We start from the raw sequence: 24,613 nt of genomic DNA, 5'->3' as shown, positions 1-24,613 counted from the left end.
TTTCTCTTAAAGGTTCTCCCCTGATCCATTAAACTCATCGACTCTGCCAAGCCTCAAGGCCAGCCTGGACCTCTCTGCTGAGTATCTGATCCTCACTGATGTGCAAAGGAAGGTTAGCACAAATGTTTTAAAATAGGTTTTAAGCAAGTAATCATTGTGAGAAATCATATTGTGCAACCCCCTTTTTAAAGTGCTCACTTTTCTATCACTTTGTGTAAATTAATTGGCACACTTCATCAATACAAAAGATACAAATCCTGAATTAACTACCTTTCTAGACACACTGATCAAAGACCACGCATCAAGTGTACAAGGGAACCTGCTCTGTTTGTGAAAGTCCCTGAATAATGCCACTTTCTTGGCTACCCATGTTACCACTTCCTCCTAAGCTTAGTTTTATACTTGGCTGATGTTGCAGGTTTTATATGTGATGGAGCTGCGACAGGACTTGGAGAAAGGAAAGGCAAATTTCACAGCTGTGTCAGAGTTCCTGCTGACCCACCCTGTGCTCAGCTTTGGGGTACGTGATGTTACCCAGTGTCGATTGCGGCACACTGAGGTCCTTCCTGCTGAGGAGGAGAGTGAAAGCATGACAACAGGTACATAGACACATGCATGTGCATAGACATGTGCACACACACATTGGAATTGTTTTTTTTTTTTGTGCTTTAAGCCATCTTCAAAGTTGAAATTAAATATGTTTGTTCCTCATTAATGCCACATGTTTTTCATGTGTATCTTTTCCAGAGGGCCCTCAAGGACCCACAGAGTCCAAATCTGGAATCCAGATTAAACTCTACTGTGTCCACACCAAGTGAGTTTTCTTCTTTTCTTCCTTTTTTTTTTTGGTGAAAAGTGTTAAGATTGTGTCACTTTAACTTAACGCTTTAACAGGACATCTTGGTTTACAGGCGGTCAGTTATATGCACACTGAATGACCAAAATGTGCTTTTTTTCCTAGTACACACCAGTGATTAACTTTCTTATAGGACTCACTAATATTGTTGTGTTGTAATATTTTTTTCTTGAAAATAGAATAGAATGGGCAACCACGCTCAGTTTAACATATTCATAATTCTGCTGTCAGCCAAGTTTATTGGATTTCTTCTGTAAAGGAGCCTTTCATCCAGTCAGCAAGCTCCGTATATTTCCATGGAATTGCTTGCAGATGTGCACACTTATTGTGTACTTGGTGACTAGTGTCAGTCTCTTGTGTTGGAGCTGACATTTCTTTCCAACACTGGGTCGGTGCTGTGGAAAAATCTACTGTACTGGAAAGCTTCTGTAGAAGGACAGGACATATAGCATGTAATTGTTCTTTGTTAAAACAGTGCTGTATACCACGTCTCTCTGTACCCATCCACCCTCTGAAAGCAGTCAACCCAAATGAAAGACTGACAAGTGTGCCATTTTCTATTTGGAGTAAAGATACTATAGTCGTCAATGCAGAGGCAGCTTGCTGCTCGTTTTACACATGGTATGATATGGCAGTATCAGTAATTATTAGTAATTTTGTTTAATGTCTCTACATTTATATGTTTGCAGGAGTTTGCAGGATGTTCAGATTTGGTTTCAGCCCAATGCTGGTTCCAACTCTGCGGCCTTCCTTCCTCATTCAGATTCTCAGGATGGTCTGGGTAAGATAGCAGTTTCTTTAACTGACAGGATTTAGTATTTATGCTGAGAGGGACGAATTCAATGAAAATAAGGCAACTTGTATGATTACTCCACATTTGGTCCACCTCTAGTCTTCTCTCATAAATAATTTACTTTAGTTTTGAAATCAAATTTATTTATATCTGCTTATACATCATTTAAAAATTATTTATTTTAGATCAAATTCTGCCACAAAATGGAAGTAATTTCACTTTTTATGTCTCCAGCTGGGTTTTCAGATCATCTCACTGATCAAAGCTCTGACAAGGATTCAGGAAGTGGCTCACAGACTGATCTAAGGAAGATCCCATCACTTCCTGCTCCCTCAGACTTCCTGTCAAATTCAGGCACCGGCAGCGGAGTGATGCCCAAGCTGATGACTCCTGATGCCTTCATGACACCGAGCACTTCAGTATGAACTTATCCTTACGCTGTAGTCAGAAAGTTTTCAAACCTTTTCCATTCTTTTTACCTCATCTAACTAGACCTAATACTCCACAAGATACAAAAAATGTTTAAGTATTACATTTGCAAAAGTATTATTGCAAATTAATACCTTTCAGTTCGTTTTTATGAAGTGAAATCTATTAAAACCTTTCACTTCATAATTGATTAAAGCACCTTTGGCAGCAATGACAACAGCAAATCTTCTTGAGTCTTTGCCCTGACACACCTTTGTTCTCAACCACACAGCTTGGTTCTGTGAGCTATAAGTTTTAAACTCATAGGTGTTGAATGTAGTTAGGTACCAGTGGGTTCCAGTCGGTTTGAGGAACCATCTCAAAGACAATTGATAACCATCTTTGGGCATTGGATATTAATTGCAAGTTTTGTAATATAGATTAGTTATGTTAATTTGTATTAAAAAAGCTTGTATTTGTTCATTCTTTATGAATATTCTGTGTAGATTGATGAGAAGAAAATTGATGAGTCTAAAAAATTTCTGAAGTTTGCAGAACGACCAAAACCGTTACAGCTTCAGCAAATGAACACCATGTGTCTTCTTTTGATTTGTCACACGGTGAATAGCACCTTCGCCCACATATTGATCTATAGTTGGCAACAGCACTCAACACCCTGTTAATACACACTAGTGCAAACTAAATAGGACTAGTTATGCACTGAAAGAAAAGCTGATAACATACAAAAGGACAAATTGTTCCTTATTAGCTCTTTGCTTTTATGGATGCTCTGGTTTTCTTCCATAGTCTCAAGATATGCATGTTGGGTTAACTGGTGAGTCCAAATTAGCTGTAGGTTTGAATGTTACACTGTGTTAGCCCCTTGATGGACCAGTTACCCAGTCAAGGGACACCCCTCCACCGTCTCCCAGCCTTCTACAGTCCCAGTTGAATAAAGTCAATAAAATATTGGATAAATATAATCATTGCGAATGGGGTTCAGATGTGAAACACCCAACTTATCTGCAATGCGCTTCAGTTAAACCGATTTATAAACACTGAACAGTGATTATCCAAACCTTCTATCATATTTTCTGCCTGAAGATCATCTTTTTGTCATCCTTTCAGGTACCAGCATCTCCGGGGAGCAGTGCCAGCAGTCTGACCATTGTGACAGCTATAAGCAGCAACTCTGACTCAACAAACAGGTATGGAATTAAGAATTCTCTATATATTCATTTGAAAACGGAAAATTTTAGTATATGAAAGTGTGAAGATGATATCACAAATGATATTTTATCATCTGTGTCCTTATAACATGCAGTTTGGGTTGGTGAATGCTGTTCTTACAGATTATGTTTACCAGGATGTGGAGTTTTTAGATTTGTACTTATTTCAAATAAGCCAGGGATGAAGACAAATGATTTTGGGTTGTTTTCTATCTCCAGTTGTTAATTATAAAAAATAAGCCTCTGTTATCTTTTGTTTACTTTAAAGACTCCATTTATCTCTAACAGCTGAATACAAATAATTCCCTACTGTTTTGGTTTTGGTTACATTTGGGAATATGTATGCTTGTTTTTCAGAGCTATGGAGGATGCAAGTCAGAGTCCTAACAGGGCTGACAACAGCAGTACTGGGCTGCCACTCTCTGCCTCCACCAGCAGCCCAAGAGCTGCTTCCACTGTGCTACTTCCCGGACTCGAGAGCCTGCAGGTATGATCTAAACCACTCTCCTACTTCAACTAACCTTGCCCTTTTCTTCATGACATGACTTATTTTAATAAACTCTTATTCTCCATATCCAGGCTTTGGCAACCCCTAGTGGTCCTCTGGTACTCGACAGCTCTCAGGTTCTAGATCCTCCACTCCTGCCACTTTTGGCATCTCCAACTAGAGCCCGCTCCCCTGACGTCATCTCCTCAGCATCCACAGCCATGTCCCAGGACATGCCAGAGATCGCCTCTCAGACCCTGCAGCTTCAGCGTGGACTAGTGTCCAGCTTGGATCCCTTGCCTCTTTCTGCCCTCCAGACAGACAGCATGGCCTCTGCCGCCTCTGCACTGCACTTGTTAACCTCACCACGCTCAGCCAGCAACAGCGGGTATGTAAATTAAAAAGCGATTAGGAGTATTAAAAAGCATGCAGAAATAATAGTGTTGAGATTTTATGATCCACTTAAACTAAAGTTTGACACTTTTTATGTTTACTACTCCATTTGATTAGGGTAGTAGCACATTATGTAAAACCATCTTCCTCACTGTTTTAGAGCACAGGGTGTAAGAAAAGACAATCTCCTTGCATATTTTCTTTTCCACATGAATCCTACAATTTATCTCAATGAGCCACTCATGTTTGCAGCCATTTGTGACATCAAATTCAGATATAAGCAGCCCCTGACCAGTTCTATTTCCTCACTAGGGCTGCTCTTGATAACTCCCTGCAGCAGATGCTAACTGTTCTGTCGTTGGCTGCAGGGGGATGTTTCTGCACTGCCTGCATCTGTGCAACCCTGCTTTTATTTTTTGATGGCATTTATTATACTATAAGAAATGTTTTAGTTAGGACATTGATTGGCTAATGTGCGTAATGTTAGATTAGCGTTGGTTATATGTCAGTGGAGTCAGAGCTGTGTGGATGTTGTAATGATACAGAGACAACAAAAAGTTGTGGAAACATTTAAAACTATTTTGAATCCACTTAAGTGTTATCATTTGTGCAACGCAACCTCAGCTCTTTCTTTTTGTTTCAATGGTAATAATGTCAAAGTTAAGATCACTGTGCAAGCGATATGGTAAATGGTAATGTGTTTGTAATGGGAAAACATTGTACATGTCACCAGTTTGACAGCTTGCTTATTCCATAACCTTACATAACCATAATTACTGTTGATTCTGATTCTGCAGTTTCATTTCACTTTCTTGTTTTAATGTATGTACATTTGTGTTGGCTTTATATTTTATTTTCCCAGTCCAGAAATGCTCTCTAAATTACATAAGCCAATATATATTGTGTTACAGCTTGTTGGCCCTTGAACTTGGAGGTGCAGAAGGGCCTGTGGGTGGGGCAGCAGAGTCTGAGTCCAGACTGAGTCACACACCATCTCTGCTTGAGAATGCGCTATCACAGGAAAATCCTGTGATAGGAGGAGGGTCCTCAGATGGCAACGTTAGCCACACACCATGGCCAGCTGCTCCAGATATCACCAGAGAAACCAGGAACAGTCTCAGGGACAACGGACTTGTTGACTGGTGTGTAATCTAACATATAAATACTTGAACCCCCATCCTGTGTGAAACATTTCACAAGCCTGTTTTGATTTCTCTGTGTATAAAACATTCAGAACCCCTGGTTTTTGTTCAGGTAGTTTCACGTACACATCAGGTTGTCATGCTATGTTGCAATGAAAATGGCATTGTGAAGATTTTTATTTATTTTTTTATTAATTTAAGTATTGGTGTGTTTGTCTCATATGCCTGCTGCAGTTCAAGAGAGGAGTCACAGGACAGACACTTGAGCTCACCTTACCATCGACGCTCATATCACCTGCCACAGAATGACAGTCAGGACGCTGGAGCCGAGCAGAGGTAACATACATTAACCCACCATCTATTTGTTTATGCAAATGAAACAGGCAATAGAATGGACTTTATCATGAGCAACAAACTCATGATAAAGCGCTGCACATTCAAGGCGCAGCAATGGTTTGATTTTATTGACTTTTTTTTCAGCTGATTCCACAACAAGTGGTCTAAACCAGGGGTGGGCAATCTCAGTCCACGAGGGCCGGTGTCCCTGTAGGTTTTAGATCTCACCTTGGGTCAACACACCTGAATCACATGATTAGTTCGTTACCAGGACTCTGGAGAACTTCAGGACATGTTGAGGAGCTAATTTAGCCATTTAAATCAGCTGTGTTGGTTCGAGGACACATCTAAAACCTGCAGGGACACCGGCCCTCGTGGACTGAGATTGCCCACCCCTGGTCTAAACTCTGCTTTAGAGGCTACAGCAGCTGACTTACTGTCTACATTTCTGTGTTGTGTATGACTCAGTGACCCTGATGATGAGGTGGCCAGTCTGGCGTCATCCTCTGGAAACTGTGGTTCTCGATCTTCACATAGACTACCGGTGAATGATTGGAAAACCTCACCACGAGGATCGCCAAAGCCAAAGAGAAAGATCAAGAAAGACGACAGGTTTGTTTATACTTTGAGCATCAAGATGTTGCTGTTTTCAGAAACTAATAAAAAGGAAAACAACGAAGAGAACCCTTAGATTAGTAAGTAATTAGATGGCGCCGCTGCAAACTATCTTGCTTTTTGATCATAGTTTGGTGAAATTAAAACACTTTGTTCGACCTTCATGAGGTATATATGGAAATAGGAAATGGCTCAATCATCCCAGCATCAAATCAGAGGACTAATGGGTTTAGTCTCACTATGAACACCTTTCACACATCTGTAGTCAGCTAATGGCTTTAACAGAATCATCAGTTTGGAAGCATTAATCTAAAAATAATCTCCATATATCTTAAAAACCGTACAGATTCAGAGCACAGATCAACAGGGTTTAAAGCTAAATTTCACACGCACACATATTTACATCTGCGTCACATATGTCACAAGAGAGCCAGAAAATTTTTGAATACAGTTTATCTAACTCCCTCACTTAAGTAAACATAGTAAAATTCAGTGGACTACTAAAATTTGTAGACATGATCTTGTAGTCTGTGTATTCCCTTTTTTATCCCAGAAACTATTAAAGCTGTTGCTGTTAATTGAGTTATGACTTACATTCATTTTGGGGTTTTGGTAAGGATGTTTTCATAGATCAGCACATTTCTTTAGGCCACACTTTTTAGTGAGGGACTCAAATGTTGAATTAGTAAACCAGAGCCAGTCAAAATGTGGTATGGGGGACAACAGATCAAACTTTTGGCAGCTACACGTCATGCCCGATCGTGTAGCTGCAAAGTGTACCCTTTTTTTTTCCTGCATGTCTTGCGTCTACATTGGTCTAGACTTGACCAGTGTATGAGCATTTTATAGGGTGTTGACTAGCAAAAGAAAGTGATTACTCACACTGAATTACAGGTAGACTGATGCTTTTTTTCATGTCTACATCAAGTAGCAGGATTGAGTTATTTGTCTTCTTTAGCATTATTGCATTTAATTTAAGCCAAATATTATTTTATAATAAAGTTCTTAAAACTAATAAACGTCAGAAAATAAGGAGTTTAGGTAAATGAAACAAATTGATTTTTATGCATTAATGTAGTATTAAGTGTGCTATAAGTAGTATTGAGTACTTAGTTAAACATTGTTTCTCATGTTTACAGTGAGTCATCACAGTCCAGGCAAATGGATTCTGGTCAGGTAAATTCCTAAAAGAAAAATTTCCTTTTTTATGTTGGTTAGATGTGTCATGCCTTTATGTGCAGTAAGTGCATTATTTTATTTTATTTTTAATTTTAGAAAGTTGATTGTTACTGATAATGTCTTGTAAATTATTACTATTTGATAACATGTTGTTTGTTTCAGCAGCTCTTTGGTTTCTCATTCTTGGATTCTTTTAATTCAGCTTTTCTCCTCATCTTTAAAAGTTTAATGCAGAAGTACAGGACGAGTTGATGATGCTGTTGCGTAGCCAGCAGAGGGAGTTAACTGAACTGCGGGGACAGATTGAAACCATGCAGAGCTCCATTATGGCTCAGGTGGAACATGTCCTGACAAATCACCAGGAGCAAGAACGTATCCTTCAGTAATCTCTCACTCACTCATGATTGGGTTTTTTTGGTTTTTTTTTTTTTAAATTATGTTTCCAAAATAAATGTTTTGAGAAAAAATTTATACCAAAGGCTCAGTGAACAGCTGTGACTGTGCAAAGATTTAAATGTCTTTTAGCCACATCTTTGAAATCGTTATCATTACAGGATGCTTGCATTTTTAGCAATGAGCCGGTTACAATCATATTCTTGTGAGCCTTGACCTGTCTTCACCTCAGACCGCAGACTTGAGCGAGTTCTGGCAGAGAGTCAGAATCATCAGCAGCAGCTTCAGGAACAACTCAGCCAGCATCTCAGCCATGCCCTCAGCTCAGCTCTGACCAACAGAATGGACAAAGTGCTTCGGGACGAAATGAAGAAAACAGTCCCACAAAGTAAGAAAACACCAAACACACTCCCAGAGCATGATGGGTGCTATTCACTGCTAAGCATCACTGAGATTCATACATTTAAAAAGGTCACATAAAGGAAATGAATTGTATTGATAACACATTTTTAAGGGGTTTCTCATGATTTTTTTTTTCATGTTTTTCATTTCTTTTGAATTGTACAGATGTTTACTTTTAAGTGTCAGATGTCTGTTCAAATGGGATGTTAATTATTGTTGTATACCAATTATGTCTGTGAAGGGTCTTAGACATCCAGGTCATTGTAGTCTAAGGAGCTTGGAAGGAAAATCATCTGGATTTTCTGAAGATGTTTAACTTCGCATCTGAGAAGCTTGTTCAGTTGCAAGAGCAATTGGTCCATGTGGGACTCTCCACCAATTGCTCTTAGAACTAAGGAAGCTTCTCGGGTGAGAAGGGAAGCGTCTTCAAGAAATTAAAGAAGTCCAGACCCTTTTCCCCCTCAACCTCCTTAGACCTACAATTGTCTCTAACAGCAACATTGAAAACCGATAATACAGTCTGAGTCAGACTAAATAGATTCACCAGGCAATCGTTAGATCAGTCACTTCTCTTTCCAGATGATGGTGGTATTGAGCCATTTTAATGTTTGTAAGTTGAGGAGCAGGAAGATCTTTATGTACTAAAACATGTCCAGTCTGCAAATGCTGCAAACTTAGTTAAACCCCTGTCCCACCCTCTGGGGTCTCTTATCAAGTCTTTCTGTTATTGATATACAAATGTTTATTGTAGGTATATTTAATAATATTTAAGGTGTTTTTTCCGCAGTGTGTATAATCTAAGTTGCACAAATGTTGTGGTTCAGCTTAGTTGTCTTGTAAGCTTAAAGTTTTAAGAACTTAAAATTTATTTACTTTCACCTTTTTTGATCTATTGGCATTTTGATCAAAGAAGAGCAAATGGTTTATGAACAGAATAGCTCGTATTTTTCCTTGCTAATAACCAAATATCATGAGGTTAACACTACAAATCACTGATGAATATAAATATGGATATAGCAGTTATTAACAAAGGCTACAATTTCTGTGAAGCTGCATTTTGTTTGTTTTTTTTCCAGCTCTGACAAAAAAGCCAAGCTCTAAGTGCACACCAGGTTGTACATCAATAAATTACTGTGTTATTTAATGCTTGAGATCATCTTGAGGCATAAGTAATGTTAAATATAGCAAAGGCAGCTGAGGTGTGTTGGACTGAGACACTAAAATTAAGCAGTCTCTTGAGAGATGTGTTCCTGCCTCGCCTCTCCTGCCCTCGTATTCGAGGATGAGATGTTCCTGTCTTTCTTTGCCTCCAGCCTCGATCACATGCCTAATTATAGAGGGGTTCCTGCTAATCTGTCTTTTCCCCTCTCTAGCAATCTCTAAGACTTTGGAGCCAGTGACAGGCCAGCTGAACAACACAATTGCTGCTAAACTGACTGCTGTGGAGGTCACCCTGAAGGACAATGTTGGCAAAGTGGTGAAATCGAAGGTAGGTGACTGCCTTACTTTACCACTTGTCTGTATTTTTTTCCTCACTGCTATGCAGGATGGGCCTTTTAGGATTATTTACTGTGTATTTTCTACATCAACCTATTCTCCCTGCCTCTTGTTCACCAGAACACAACGGATGCGATTGGTCGAGCAGCAGCAGAGGCGATGCAGGGCCCCATCCAGGCAGCATATAAAGATGCCTTCCAGAGCATTGTGCTTCCTGTTTTTGAAAGAGGCTGCCAGTCCATGTTTCAGCAAATCAACGACAGCTTCAAACAAGGCACACAAGAATGTAAGGAAATGAAGGACGATGATAAACTTGTACAAAACACCATACAAATATCAAGCTATGTAATGATCCACTGCAGGACATGTTGTCTAGGTGCACTAAAACATTAGATGTACAGTTGCTTTAAAAGTTTCTGGACGCTCTCTTAAAGGCATCCCGATGGCTTACAATGGCTGATGACCTTATTTGGATACTTAGCATTATTGCTTTCTTCATATTGAATGTTCTCAGTGTCTAGCTCTGAAATAAGGAGCTGTATGTGGAACTCTAATTAAGTAAGTGTCTCACTGAAAGATCTCAGGGACAACTTTTGTACTGATGCCTTTACAGACCCAGCCAGTCCGCTGATGTGCTGAAAAGCAGTCTGCTTATTCTGAGATTGTGCTCACGCCCACTCTTGGAAGCCGCAACCTGATCTTTTTTAAATTTATAATGTGAACAGAGAGGCCACAGTTCCGCTCCTCTAATTTAAAATTAATCCAAGGTTTGCTTTGTAAATATTACCTGCTTTGGTGGCAAGCAGTTCTGGGGACTACCTGTTAAGTAACTGCTGTAAGGTCCCCAGGTAACTACATAACCTTCCAGCCTCTCTCCCCCCCCCCCCCCCCCCCCCCCCCACCACCACCACCACCACCACCACCACCACCACCACCAATTCATACTGCTAATAGAAACTCTTAAGTGATTTCATAGCTCACCAGTGGCTAGTTAACTCAGTAAGAAAAGAAAATTCTGTACTTCACTGTTCACTTGAATTTGCACATGGTTTTCCTCCATTTAAAGCTAATATTAATAAACATGTTTCCCAAATGTTAACATCTCTACCTATCCTGAGAAAGTATACCTACTCCATGCCAGAAAGAGACTTCTGAGAACTACAAGTGGGGGGAAAAAGTGGGTCTGCCTCAAATAGTTACCAGGCTGTCGTAACTGTGAAAGTGGCAATTGATGCGCTTTTTGTGATTGCTGTACTAACATCTGCACTGCTGTGTTATCTGCCTTCAGCAGTGTTTTAATGCCCAAATGTTACTCGCTTAAAATGGTGCAATAACATCAAATGTATAATAATTATTGATACATAATGCTGTAATCCTCCTGCACTAGTCATTCTAGCAGTCACATGTAGGGTCACATCTGCACACAACACTTGCATCTCGGCAAACTAGCTCCAAATAAAATGAGCCAGTGGAAGCAAGTAAGAGAGCCTTTTCATGTTGCACTGACTCATTTCATATCATTATGAAAAATGTTGCTCACTAGAGTTGTGACAGTATTTAAGATGTGTTTGCTTGCGTGATGAGAGATTTTGTTCTTGACTTTCATCTTTGTAGACATCCAGCAGCTTGAGACTCATATGAAGAACAGAAAGCAGAGAGACCAGGATACACGAGACCCCATGATTGGCCAGCTCCAGCAGATGATCGACAACTTCCAGAGCTCCACTGATCAGCTGGGCAACAACATCACAGCTAACGTCCGGGCTGAAGTCCAGCATCAGATCCAGATGATGGTGGGAAAGTATGTAACTGAGCTGTTCCTTGTTTACCACTGTGTGAGCCGTGTGTTACTAGAAAAGTGAAACTTTTTTCCCACATAAAAAAAGTAAATGAATCTTCCCAAAACTGTTTACTTTACCTTTTACTTTTCTAGTTTGTCACTTAACACTTGATTATTCTTTTACTTCCGTTACAGCATTAAAAAAAATATGGTCTTGCAAATCAGTATTTAAAACAGTCCTGTTGTTGAGTGATGTTGTTCACATTTATTGATCTTGCAGCGTTGACTTACATACCAAGTGGACATTTTGAACTTCAGCTACGCATACCAGCAAATACCTATGTACCACTATGGCTTTACTTACTGCATATTGAGCAAGTGTGTAATAGATTGGAGAGTAAAAACAAGCAAAGCTTAATCCTGGGGCTAATGTAAGAACATCAATTCGATCAGGTCTCTTGTTCCCCCTGCAATTAATTTCAAGGCCTCTAGAGTTTATAGATTGTCAGGAGCAGAGCAGAGAGAAAATAGCTGGCCCACTAAAACTCTTGAAAAGGAAATGACAACGCCAAACTGTGCAGAGTCAGTTTTTAAGCCAATATCTTGTAGGTTAAGGGCAAGGATTTTCCCCAAAGCCCAAAAATAGACTGCAGCGTATTTGTTTAAGATTCATGCAACTTGGAGGATAACTGTCCTTCTTTTCCCTGCTCAGCTTGCAGGAGTCTATTCTTAGCCATGTGCAGCGGATTGTCAAAGGTGAGGTGAGCCTAGCGATGAAGGAGCAGCAGGCAGTGGTCACCTCCAGCATCATGCAGGCAATGAGGTCGGCGGCCGGCACACCAGTTCCCACAGCACATTTAGACTACCAGACACAGCAGACGAACATCCTGCAGCTCCTCCAGCAGGGCCAACTCAATCAGGCTTTCCAGCAGGTAACACGCACACACTGATGTAACCAGGCTTAAAGGTTGCACTGCAGCTTCCTCTGCAGCTGAGCTGTGTTTTCCAACTACTAATTAATGCAGGCAACAACTCACTATAACTCTCATATGCATGTATGTCCACCAGGGCCGAGAAAGCCATTATCCTGCAACTACTCCACAGTCCCACTTGCAAACCCCACCAGTGCATTAGTTGTGCTGCAGGCATTCATTATGCTTGTATTTACTCCTAAGTGACTTTGTATGTGAAAATGCTTTGAATTGTGGTAAAACACGTTTCCCCTCTACTTTTAAGCTGAAAAACTACCCCGTCTAAGCTTACATGCTAGTTAAAATTACTAATTTTCTGCAATGTTTAAAAGATTTTGTGTTATAAACACATCTAGTAGTTTTGTGGTTGGAATTAATATTAAATTTTAGCATGGAAAGCTTTGTCTGAGCTTGGTCATGCCATCTCATTTGGTGTAGCTGATGCAAAGTACCTCCAAACTGCTCAGCCTTGATTGTTGGCTTCCTTCATATTATGTTAGATCTCTTGCTCACAACTTTTGAGGATCTCATGTTTTGGAAACGGAAAATGACGTAGAATTGAAACTTAAAGAAGTCCAGGCGCAGACGACGATGACCTGGATGATTGAGAACCTTCACAGACGACATAGAATTGAATTGATCGGCCCATTGTTACCTATTCTCAATCCAGCTTTCAAAGTCAGGATGGGACTGACACTGAAATGCTGCATTAATAACTTGCTTGTTGATGGAGTGCACCTTTCCTTAAGAGGCTTATTGTATGGAAAGAGATACTTAAACTTAAATTCAGGTGCAAATATTTATATAAGTGGTTAAATTGGTAACCCCCCGTCTTGGTTTACTCTACAGGCTCTGTCAGCGACTGATCTGAATTTGGTCTTGTATGTGTGTGAGACCATCGACTCTCAGCAGGTGTTCGGACAACACCCCTGCCCTCTAAGCCAGCCCGTGCTGCTTTCTCTCATCCAGCAGCTTTCTTCCAACCTCACAACTCGCTCTGAGCTCAAAATCAGGTGAGTAAACAAAGGTTGTCATTTTTGGCAGCTAGGTACAGATTTACAGTAGGCTTTTCTTTCTTTCTTTTTTTTTCTGGAGTCAAAGAGAACACATCCTTTTTCATTAATTTGCATGTAATATGTAAACAGACACAGAAAGCCAGAAGACGGTAGACACAGTTGGGCTTACACTGTAGTTGTTCAGTGAGATATGACCGTTCACAGATTTTAGTGGATGTGAGTCTTCTCTGTGTTTGGGTTTGGGATTAGACTAATGTCATAATGACTGAACAAAGGCTGAACCATTAAACAAAAAATTGGAAGTGAATAAAACTACACTGAAAAAAATGATTTGCTTTCATGCTTGCTCAGAACAGACCTTAACATTTCAGTTTCAGGTGTAACACAAAGGTCTCTGGGTAGATGTTGTGGCATCCCCATTGGCCTGTTGTTTCTGGGCAGACAGGTTGGTGGATCATATAAAGTACAGCAGGTGGTATTATACCAAACTTTTTTCCACTAGTTGCTCTTGTTTTTCTGAACTGGCAATCACAATACATGTTAAGAGTCTTTATTTATTCTGGGTTATTAGGAATATCAGGGTAATCACTTTCAGCCTAAGAATAGGTAAACTCAGCAGTGCTCAGGGCTGCATGCTACAGTACACAGGACCAGGCTCAGCATGACTACAGTATCTCTGAAGGAGGCAGATGCTTCAGTAGCAGAGAGATTTGTTTATTGTCAGTCAGAAAATTTAGCTTTATGTAACTGGCAACTGATCAAGGCTGTATTTTTTCCAGATTCATAAATGTTTATTTGTAATTAACAGTAACATAAGATGAATAAGGAAGCACTTTGTCTCCGGTTATGAAAAGCAGAAGTAAAAATGGGACAAATGTAAGTTTCAACCAGTTGTTGAACTTCTGGACTAATGATCTCTCCATCAAAAAGAATCGGTGCAGCATCTAGCCCAGGGGTGGGCAACTCCAGGCCTCGTGGGCCGGTGTCACTGCAGGTTTTAGATGTGTCCTTGAACCAACACAGCTGATTTAAATGGCTAAATTAGCTCCTCAACATGTCCTGAAGTTCTCCAGAGTCCTGGTAATGAACTAATCATGTGATTCAGGTGTGTTGACCCAAGGTGAGATCTAAAACCCTGCAGGACACCGGCCCTCGAGGCCTGGAATTGCCCACCCCTGACCTAGCCACATGAATTCTCTTTGACATCACTGAAACTTAAAAGAAAAGGGGAAAAAAAGAAGACCTCAGGCCAGATCAGCAAGGTAAAATGTCAAATCTAGCATCTTATATAACTTTAAGGTGTGCCTTCCGGTTTATTTTTATTAGATTTAGGCGTCTAATGTGAAGCTACCCTCCAGTAATTGAAAAATGATGACGAAGGAAACTCAAGCTGAAGGTTAACCTTGGGTTTGCTACCTCTATCAGAAGCACTGAGCCTTGTTGTCAAGTCCACTCGTTCCTAAACATAAAGACGACTAAATATGATTCATAAATTCTCAGGAATGTTGTGCTATTATTTGCACTTTAAATATATGTCTGTGAAGGTTCTCAGTCATCCAGGTCATCGTAGTCAAAGGAGCTTGCAAAGAAAGGCGTCTGGACTTCTTTAAATTACTTGAAGACGTTTCGCCTCTCATCCGAGAAGCTTCTTCAGTTCTAAGGTCAAATGGTGGAGAGTCCCAGATATAAACCTAGTGGGAGTAACCCCCCACAGAGGGACAAAAGGACCCCCTGATGATCCTCTAATCGCCTGAGCCAAGGTGTGAAACTGGGTGTGGGTCCCAATCAGCCAGAGTTTCGGGTGAGTTCATTGTGAAACCTGGCCCCACCTTATCATGCGAATTCCTGAGATCAGATGGCCCAGGATGTGAGTGGGCATTAAGGCGTCTGGGGAGGCATCTCAAAACTGGATTATAGATGGCAGAGAGTTGGTGTCGTAAACCACCGCCTCTGTTCAAAGATGGTCGCTCACAGTGGACATAGATGGCTTCTTTCACTCCTCTTTCAAACCATCTGTCCTCTCTGTCCAAAATGTGAACATTGGCATCCTCGAAAGAGTGTCCTTTATCCTTATGATGCAGATGGACTGCTGTGTTGTGCCATGCGCTTGTGAAGTGGCTGTTTGGTCTCTCCAATGTAGAGGTCTGGGCATTCCTTGCTGCACTGTACCGCATACACCACATTGTTAAGTCTGTGTTTTGGCGTTTTGTCTTTCGGGTGAACCAGTTTTTGTCTGAGCGTGTTGCTTGGTCTGAAATGCACCGGGATGTCATGCTTGGAGAAAACTCTCCTGAGTTTTTCTGATACACCGGCTACATAGGGGATGACAATGTTGTTGCGTCTGTCCTTCTTATCCTCCCTCGCTGGTGTCTGGTCTTCTTTTCTGTGCCTCTTTGCTGACTTTAAGAACGCCCATTTAGGATAGCCGCACGTTTTAAGTGCTTCCTTTACAATGTGTGTGTTCCTTCTTTTTTCCTTCAGGCTTAGAGGGAACAAGCTCTGCCCGGTGGTGTAGGGTCCTAATTACTCCAAGTTTGTGTTCCAGAGGGTGGTGGGAGTCAAAGAGGAGGTACTGGGCCGTGTGTGTGAGCTTCCGGTAAACTTCGATGTTGAGGTTGCCATTCTCTTCAATGTGCATGGCGCAGTCCAGGAAAGGCAAACAGTTGTCCTTTGTGTCTTCCCTGGTGAACTTGATGTTTTTATCCACAGCGTTAATGTGCGCAGTGAAGGATTCCACTTCTTGTGTCTTGATTTTGACCCAGGTGTCATCTACATATCTGTACCAGTGGCTGGGTACTCTTCCTTTGAAAAAGCCAAGAGCCTTTCTTTCCACTTCCTCCATGTAAAGGTTGGCTACAATAGGTGACACGGGGGAGCCCATGGCACAGCCATGTTTTTGTCTGTAGAAACCCTCGTTGTATTTGAAATATGTAGTGGTGAGGCAGAGGTCTAACAGTGTGGAAATCTGATTGGGTGTGAAGTTGGTCCTGTCCTCCAAGGAGCTGTCTTCTTGTAGTCGATCAACATTGAAGTTTACCGGAAGCTCACACACACGGACCAGTACCTCCTCTTTGACTCCCATCACCCTCTGGAACACAAACTTGGGGTAATCAGGACCCTACACCACCGGGCAGAACATGTTCTCTCTAAGCCTGAAGGAAAAAAGAAGGAACATACACATGTAAAGGAAGCACTCAAAACGTGCGGCTATCCTAAATGGGCGTTCTTAAAGTCAGCAAAGAGGCACAGAAAAGAAGACCAGACACCAGCGAGGGAGGATAAGAAGGACAGACGCAACAACATTGTCATCCCCTATGTAGCCGGTGTATCAGAAAAACTCAGGAGAGTTTTCTCCAAGCATGACATCCCGGTGCATTTCAGACCAAGCAACACGCTCAGACAAAAATTGGTTCACCCGAAAGACAAAACACCAAAACACAGACTTAACAATGTGGTGTATGCGGTACAGTGCAGCAAGGAATGCCCAGACCTCTACATTGGAGAGACCAAACAGCCACTTCACAAGCGCATGGCACAACACAGCAGTCCATCTGCATCTTAAGGATAAAGGACACTCTTTCAAGGATGCCAATGTTCACATTTTGGACAGAGAGGGACAGATGGTTTGAAAGAGGAGTGAAAGAAGCCATCTATGTCCACTGTGAGCGACCATCTTTGAACAGAGGCGGTGGTTTACGACACCAACTCTCTGCCATCTATAATCCAGTTTTGAGATGCCTCCCCAGACGCCTTAACGCCCACTCACATCCTGGGCCATCTGATCTCAGGAATTCGCATGATAAGGTGGGGCCAGGTTTCACAATGAACTCACCCGAAACTCTGGCTGATTGGGACCCACACCCAGTTTCACACCTTGGCTCAGGCGATTAGAGGGTCCTTTTGTCCCTCTGTGGGGGGTTACTCCCACTAGGTTTATATCTGGGACTCTCCACCATTTGACCTTAGAACTGAAGAAGCTTCTCGGATGAGAGGTGAAACGTCTTCAAGTAATTTAAAGAAGTCCAGACGCTTTTCTTTGCAAGCTCCTTTGACCACTTTAAATATAGCTTTATTATTCTTGCATTTTTCCAACATCTGTAGTGCTGAAAAACTTTAAAAAATCTTTGTTTTTCCTATTTATTTTGATCAAGTACATAATATACATAGTCATTTAGGAAAAAATAGTAAAGCATATAAAAATAAAGCAAAATACACTACAGTGCTCCACTGAATCTGATTTAGTTTACGTATCCAAAAGGAGTGAGAACAAGGAAACACTTATTTAATCCTACCCCTTCTTTTTAAGTTATCAGTTATAAAATTTATCCAGCTTACTTATTGATATAAACCTCAATAACAACAGACACATTTTTAATAGCATGGGATATACACACTACATTAAATGCACATTTTTATCATAACTCCCAAACATTACTTGGCCTTGCTGTGTGGAGGTAGCTCCAGTTTTGGAATGCTAAGTCTAAATTCTGAATAACCATTAAGTAGCATGAAGTTTAACTAAAAGGAGACATTCACTAAATAAAAGTGAATAAAAAATCCTGTGATGTTTGAATACTAAAAATCCATGCACTGTCTCCACTTTAAAGACAATGCACAGTTTGAGCACTCTTACTCTTCATTGCAGGATATCATAATTTCATTATTGTCTCACACCATTGTAGTTTGATGTAAGACCTGTCCTGTGATACAGCAGGCATAACTTGTAATTTTGGAAAACGTCATAGATTTTAATCAAAAACCCGTGAACTGTGCAGGTTTATGTCATCACATAACGTCTTAATTATAACTTTTGAATTGCATGCGATGTCTTCTCTCCCACACACGCCGGCTCTTATGCTCCCCTCAGTCAGTAATAAAGCTTGTCTTTGTCTAAACTTTTGCTGCCCATCTAATCTGTTTTGTATGTTCATTACTCCCCATCTCCCACGTGCTAAACGGTGCTAAAGTGCTGACCCCATCACCCGGCTCCGTCTGTAGCCCTGCTGCATGGCTATCCTGGGAACGCCGATGATCCCATGAATAGCATCGCAGTTTTTGGATGCACTCTATTGTTCTGTTCTTGCTGCGTCCTTGTATCTCGTCCCCCCCCCCCCCCCCCCCCATGTAGTTCAGTTTTGTACTTTTTTTTTTTTTTTTTTTTTTTTGGTCCTCTTTTTGATTTTTCTTGTTTCAGTTTGTCATATAAGAAGATGAAAGGCAGATATGACCAAAAAGCTCATTCTGCAACTGCTTCTATAGGCAAAGGTTTGGATACTTGCACATCACAAAGTTAGTGAATCAAGTAGGTTAAGAATAGAATATATATTATATTCCATTATATTCTATTAAGACTTAACAGACTTTACTTGCACTTTTTCACATGATATCTGTATATTCTGCAAATTTAGTAGGATAAATCCTTCAGCTCTCTCCCTGTACACGTGGTATTGTATCTTGTCTGAAGCAGTGAGAGAGACGCAGCTTTCCCCACTGTGCCACACAGCATAAAGTATCAGAGGTGGATTATCCTCTTTCAATGCCCCTGGCAACTTTTTTTTTTTTTTTTTTGGTAGAAACTCAGCTTTTGGTGCAGCTCAGAGCAAGACAGGACCCAGTAGTGCTGCTTTTTTCCCCTCCTCGCAACTGAATTATAGTTTTTACAGTCAAATAGCTGATTTTTTGTTCCCTTTGTGATTTTTATCATTTAGAATATTCATGGATAGCCCGACATCAGAAAGCACTCTCACTGTGCCCCTCTCTTCTGAGAAGAGCTTGTCCTCTCATACCCATTTCTCCCTGAAAACCTCTTTGTCTCTGAGTCCCTTTACAGCATCGTGCTGTGTCCACATCATCTGTTTGTTTCTCAGTTTACACTACAGCTGCTAATGTGGACCTTTGTGTGCCATCAGCAGAGAAGAGTGCACTATAGAAACCTTATTAAGACTGAGAAAATCATAGCTCTGAGTTTTATTTTAAATTTAAAAAAAAAAAATAGATTATAAGCAGTTAACACCATTGTTTCTGGTGTTAACTGCTGGCTAACTTTAATTATGAAGGAAAGCTTTCACTCATGAGCAAAAATAAATCAGACTGTTAAGTACACAGTATATGTGGAGTAAATTGTAGTTCACATCCGGGTAAAGATACCACAGAGCTGTCTTCAGGCTTCGTTTTCAGGACTTGTGATTAGAAGTATTTCAGAAGAAGCTCATAAAAGATTCCCAAAGCACAGCTAGGATTGTTGGGACTACAGAGGGTGTCATTATGCACAAAATCTGTGCTCTTAGCTGCATCATTAGCTAGCTGTGAAGTACACACTGTTGCACAAATGAATACGAGAACAATTGAGGCAGCGTGGAAAAACAATTAAATATGTGGTTTTGAGGTGTTTGACAAAATGCAGTTACAGCCAAATTAACTTCGGCAAGACATTAACTTTCAGAGAGACATACGGTATCTGTGCTGATATGTGCAGTGACATTAAAAGCCCCTTTAAACAGTGTGCTGGCAGTGCTGAGGGGGATTTGATAGACCTGCAGTGTGTGTTGTGGGGCTCTGGCAGGAGACCAACTGGCGACATGGGAACAGCTCTAATGTTAGACTGGGATCAGGTAGCACTCCGGACACTGTGATGAATGGTCATTTCCACTGTACAGCTGGACACTCTCACCACCAGATGTCTGACTCTTACAATTAATTCAGGAGTTAAGTGTAGTGCATCCCGAGCGAGAGGACAGGAGGCAGGTGATGCTGATTTCTGCTGGGCAGTTTGATGAAAGCACAATGTTCACAGGCTTGACATTCAAACTTTGAAAGCAAAATGAGAACTCGGCTTGCTCTCCTTCTGAAGCAGGGGTGTCAGACATAAGGCCCGGGGGCCAGAATTGGCCCATTAAAGACTCCAATCTGGCCCACTGGACAGCTTTACAAAATGTGGAAGAGGGCATACATTTGTTTTTACTTTTAATAGTATTTTTTTTGTTTTTACACGTTTTGTAGCTTTTCGTGCTACTAAAGACCTCTCTCACGGCCATGCATACTACACCAAAATAAATAAGTAATAGATGACAATTAAATGACAGAAAAGTTTTACTGTCATTACTTTAGTGTCTACTATAGAAATTTCAGTTTTAAAAACAACAATAATCAACAAAAACTGTTTTATAAATATGGGACAATCTGGGTTGTGAGCTACCAGAACCCTCTGTAATTTTACACATTAATCATGTAGAAAAATACTCAGATGTGCCATTTAAATTGTACTACTTTGTCTTATATTAAGCTATCTCAGGGATTAAATGTGCAGTTAAACATGTTTTACATTGTCAGAAAATGCATTTTCACTTGTCTGGCCCACTTAACATCAAGGTTGGCTGTATGTGGCCCTCCATGTTAAATGATTTTGGCATCCCTACTCAAAAGCCCCAAAATTGTCATTTGTGCAAATTGTCCTTCTGGTGCTTTTATATGTTAATAACTTACTGCTGATGGAATGAAGTTTCAGGTTGTATATGCAAACCTTTAAATTTTCCAATTTTTTTTCCACCAAATGACCACAAACGCTTTCTTTTCCTTGAGCCTGCCATTGCCTCTGTAGGTGTTCATTGTTATCTGACCTCTTTCTCTTTCCCTCCTTTTTAGCTACCTGGAGGATGCGGTAATGAATCTGGACCACAGCGACCCCCTGACCAGAGACCACATGTCGTCCGTGCTGGCCCAGGTCAGACCAAAGCTCTTTGCCTTCCTGCAGCAGGACCCCCACAGCCCGCTCAGCAAGAGGGCGCGGCGCCTGATGATGATGCTACAGGGACTCGTCAACCACTAGTTGTCGGTTTAAAGGCTGCTGCCAAAGAGTGGTTTTCCTCTTGATACCGATCATATGTCCACCGTTTTTTTGTTGTTGTTTCCCCCCCCTGGTAGTGTTTCAGAGGAGAAAGCACCAAGGACAGCTTCTCCAGTTTCTTGGATCCTGATCAGGATGCGTCTCTCCTTGTTTCATTTCTCCTCCTTCCCCCTTTTCTGCACCAGTGAAGTGTCAAGTCAAGAAATGGACAGTTTTTAGTTTCTCAGTTTTTTGGTTCTTTTTTCTTTTTGTTGTTTTCTTCAAGACAATAATGGTCTGGGGTGAAAGCTTACTGTTGATTTATGTTCAGAGACTCTTAAGTTCACTGTAGCTACATCCAGACCTTTGTTACAGCTGCTTTATTGACCCAAGAGACCTGGTGGTCGTCTCTTCCATCAAGACTGTCTCAGCCATGACAGCAAGAGAGCGCTGAGATTCTTTCATCCCCCTTAACAACAACAACTGAAAAAACAAGAATGAGAAAAAAACATACAAACAACCTGACACAGTTTGATTTTACATCATCCAGACGTGCATAAGACTTGAAGAATGTCCAGCCGAGTGGTCCATGTGAGGCCAGACGGGGCTGTTCCTTTTGTTGTGCTGTTTCCTCTAAGCTACCTGCCAGGCATGTTTTGGGATGCTGAACAAGTTTTGATGCAGGGGGCTACTTCTGAGCAACAGAAAGAAAACATGCTTTGCCTCAAAATGTCGCCTTCTATTTTGGCCTTAAGAGCAAACAGCAGGCTTGTACACATTGTTACTTTCTTCCACACAGACCAGCATCCTTCTGCTAAAGCCTGGAATTTGGTAGTCGTAGGATTATCCTCCCTTAGTTCAGTTTTTCTTTGCTTTTTCTTTCTTTTCTTTTTTTCTTTTTGAAGCTAATCCTGGCAACCAAAAGAATATGTACCACCCAAAGCCAATTTTCTTTTTCTTCGTTGGTGGCATATTTCCTATGAGCTGTTTCTTAATAGGTCTCCAACCTATTAAGAAATAGGTCTCCTATTTGTTTGGCCCTTGCCAGACTAGATCTTTGAAGAGAATCAACACTATAAACCTTTTTGATAGACAATAATGCAATTTGCTCATGACTTTTTCATCTGCTTTGGTTTTAGAAATCACTCTAAAGAGGATTTTCTGAAGGATACATTGAGTGTAAGAAATGTTTGCAGAGGTCTTCCAGGCTGTAAAGAATTCCCCTTCAAAACCTGAAATGTTTGGAGCTCAATATTGAAGCCGGCAGCCGTCCACATGTACAGCTCTGTCCACAGACTTCTCCCCATGTTTTTTTCTTCCCTTTTTTATATAAACATTTAGTATTTGTAAGCCATGTACCGGTATACTTGCGTTAAAACTTGTCAAAGTAGCTTAATAATTGGAAAAAAAAGGAACCTTGGTAAACATTAAATGTTACAGATCCTGTTGTTTTACCTGGCAATTGCAAATATTGCTTGTAAACTCAATGTGCAGTGACTTCTCTTAGGCTCTAGGAGGCAGCACTTGGACATCCATCCTGCTTGAAATTTAGGCTTTGAATCCAGAAGTCATTCCTGCTCTTTCAGTATCAATGAAAAGCCCGCCTTTAGATTGTAAGCGCACCATTTGTTCACATTTACACTGAGTTCAAAGTGTATAATATTTTGTGTAGATCCCATTCACACACCTCATTGTTTCATGACTGGGTGGCTGCACTGAATTGCTGATTGTAAAATAAAAGTTCAGTTCATTTCAAGTGTTTGTTCAGAATCTGTTGGGTTTGACTAGCAAAGTGCCTTACTGTAATTTACCTGTTTTGGATGATAACTTGCGCGCACGCACACACACACACACACCCCTGATCCATCTAAGTTTTACAATCATTTATGTCACTGAAATATGTGGGAAGGCTCAGGCACCACAGCGGAGGAGAAGCTGTATGTTTTCTTTGCAAACATTTGTCCGGAGGCAGGTGATCAGTACGGACATTTGAACTCTCATTTCAGTGTTTGAAGAAGAAAGAATTTTGACTACTTAGCAGTTCACTGGGAGCTCTGCATGAGAAACAGAATAGAAGTTCATGTGGATTTTTTTTTTCTCTTTCCATTGTGTTCATTTCCCTCTGCTTGGTTAATTATGTTGTATCTTTTACGGTTTGTTTTACCCCAAACATTTTGGAATAAAAAAAACAAAACCTGTTCAAATTCAGGTGTCTTGGTGTGTCTGTGGGAAGGTCAGGCTACTTCCTATAGCAGATATATAGTGATGGACCTCCAACAAAAGTTAGCAGCAACCATTAAATTACTGTTGGGGGATTTTAAATGAGAATGTTTCAGTTTTTTGTCACTTTAATGTGAAAGTTTAGTAGGAAAAAAAAAAAACCTGGGATAAAAGACTTCATGGGTTTTGGCTCATAAACCTGTACAAAAACATGTGACCGTTTTCCATGAGTTTTTGCTGTACCGCTAGAACAGGGGTGGGCAACTCCAGGCCTCGAGGGACGGTGTCCTGCAGGTTTTAGATGTGTCCTTGATCCAACACAGCTGATTCAGTAGTTCTCCAGAGGCCTGGCAATGAACTAATCATTTGATTCAGGTGTGTTGACCCAGGGTGATATCTAAAACCTGCAGGACACCGGCCCTCGAGGCCTGGAGTTGCCCACCTCTGCACTAGAACAAACATCCTTCCCTTACTAGATTGTTCTGTTAAATCACGAGCCTCATGAAGACAAAATTGTGCATTACTTTACAAAGTAAAGAGTTGGAAATCATTAATCATCTCACAGTTCCTCAGCTTCTGAGGATACAACCCCCCTTTGGCTGGGAACCAACCTACAGCTGTCTAATAATAATAATATATCACATCGATTGCTGGGACGTTTTTCAGATTACTGATCACTGGCTTTAATATTGCAGTGACACTTCTTTTTTCTTTCAATTTAAAGAACTTTTAAGCAGATAATCTGTCTAAAGAAACACACCAAACCAGGAATTTAAACTTTCTTTCCCTCCTTCACTAATCTTGGCCCTTCACATTTGTCTCCTGGCCTCCTAGAGAGCTCCAGCCCCCTATGTTGGAAACCACTGAAGTAAAGTGTATAGAAAGAAGTTGGTAGTGGTTCCTTGGTCATTTTAAACGCCTTGTGCTGATAATTCAGAGCATCCTCGCACCTCATCGGGGACTCTGCTGTAGACCTTCCTCCTCCTCCCCCTCTTTTACACGGACGCGCCCTCCCCTTCAGCGCAGCGGATGAGCGCGCCGTGGATGCTCGCTGGAGTACAGAGCTGCAACGAG

At 41.0% G+C, this 24,613-nt stretch overlaps 1 protein-coding gene across 1 annotated transcript in view; it reads left to right on the top strand.

The window, feature by feature from the left end:
• edc4 (enhancer of mRNA decapping 4) overlaps positions 1-23,075 on the top strand; it is a 29,413-nt gene extending 6,338 nt beyond the window's left edge. The window contains exons 11-30 of the mRNA XM_082540525.1: positions 13-112; positions 419-599; positions 748-814; positions 1,546-1,637; positions 1,884-2,068; positions 3,186-3,265; positions 3,644-3,773; positions 3,866-4,161; positions 5,078-5,308; positions 5,543-5,644; positions 6,113-6,256; positions 7,399-7,435; positions 7,663-7,810; positions 8,064-8,219; positions 9,607-9,722; positions 9,851-10,016; positions 11,345-11,531; positions 12,223-12,442; positions 13,331-13,494; positions 21,139-23,075. Of these exons, the coding sequence (XP_082396651.1) occupies positions 13-112; positions 419-599; positions 748-814; positions 1,546-1,637; positions 1,884-2,068; positions 3,186-3,265; positions 3,644-3,773; positions 3,866-4,161; positions 5,078-5,308; positions 5,543-5,644; positions 6,113-6,256; positions 7,399-7,435; positions 7,663-7,810; positions 8,064-8,219; positions 9,607-9,722; positions 9,851-10,016; positions 11,345-11,531; positions 12,223-12,442; positions 13,331-13,494; positions 21,139-21,322 (2,986 nt within the window). The 3' untranslated portion in view covers positions 21,323-23,075. The remainder of the gene's footprint in view (positions 1-12; positions 113-418; positions 600-747; positions 815-1,545; positions 1,638-1,883; positions 2,069-3,185; positions 3,266-3,643; positions 3,774-3,865; positions 4,162-5,077; positions 5,309-5,542; positions 5,645-6,112; positions 6,257-7,398; positions 7,436-7,662; positions 7,811-8,063; positions 8,220-9,606; positions 9,723-9,850; positions 10,017-11,344; positions 11,532-12,222; positions 12,443-13,330; positions 13,495-21,138) is intronic.
• Positions 23,076-24,613: the final 1,538 nt, after the last annotated feature.

This window comes from Aulonocara stuartgranti (assembly GCF_965226115.1).
Source record: "Aulonocara stuartgranti genome assembly, chromosome: 7".
Taxonomy (NCBI): Eukaryota; Metazoa; Chordata; class Actinopteri; order Cichliformes; family Cichlidae; genus Aulonocara; species Aulonocara stuartgranti.
Note: the sequence above shows the minus strand (reverse complement) of the source record. Positions and strands in the feature narration are given on the sequence as shown.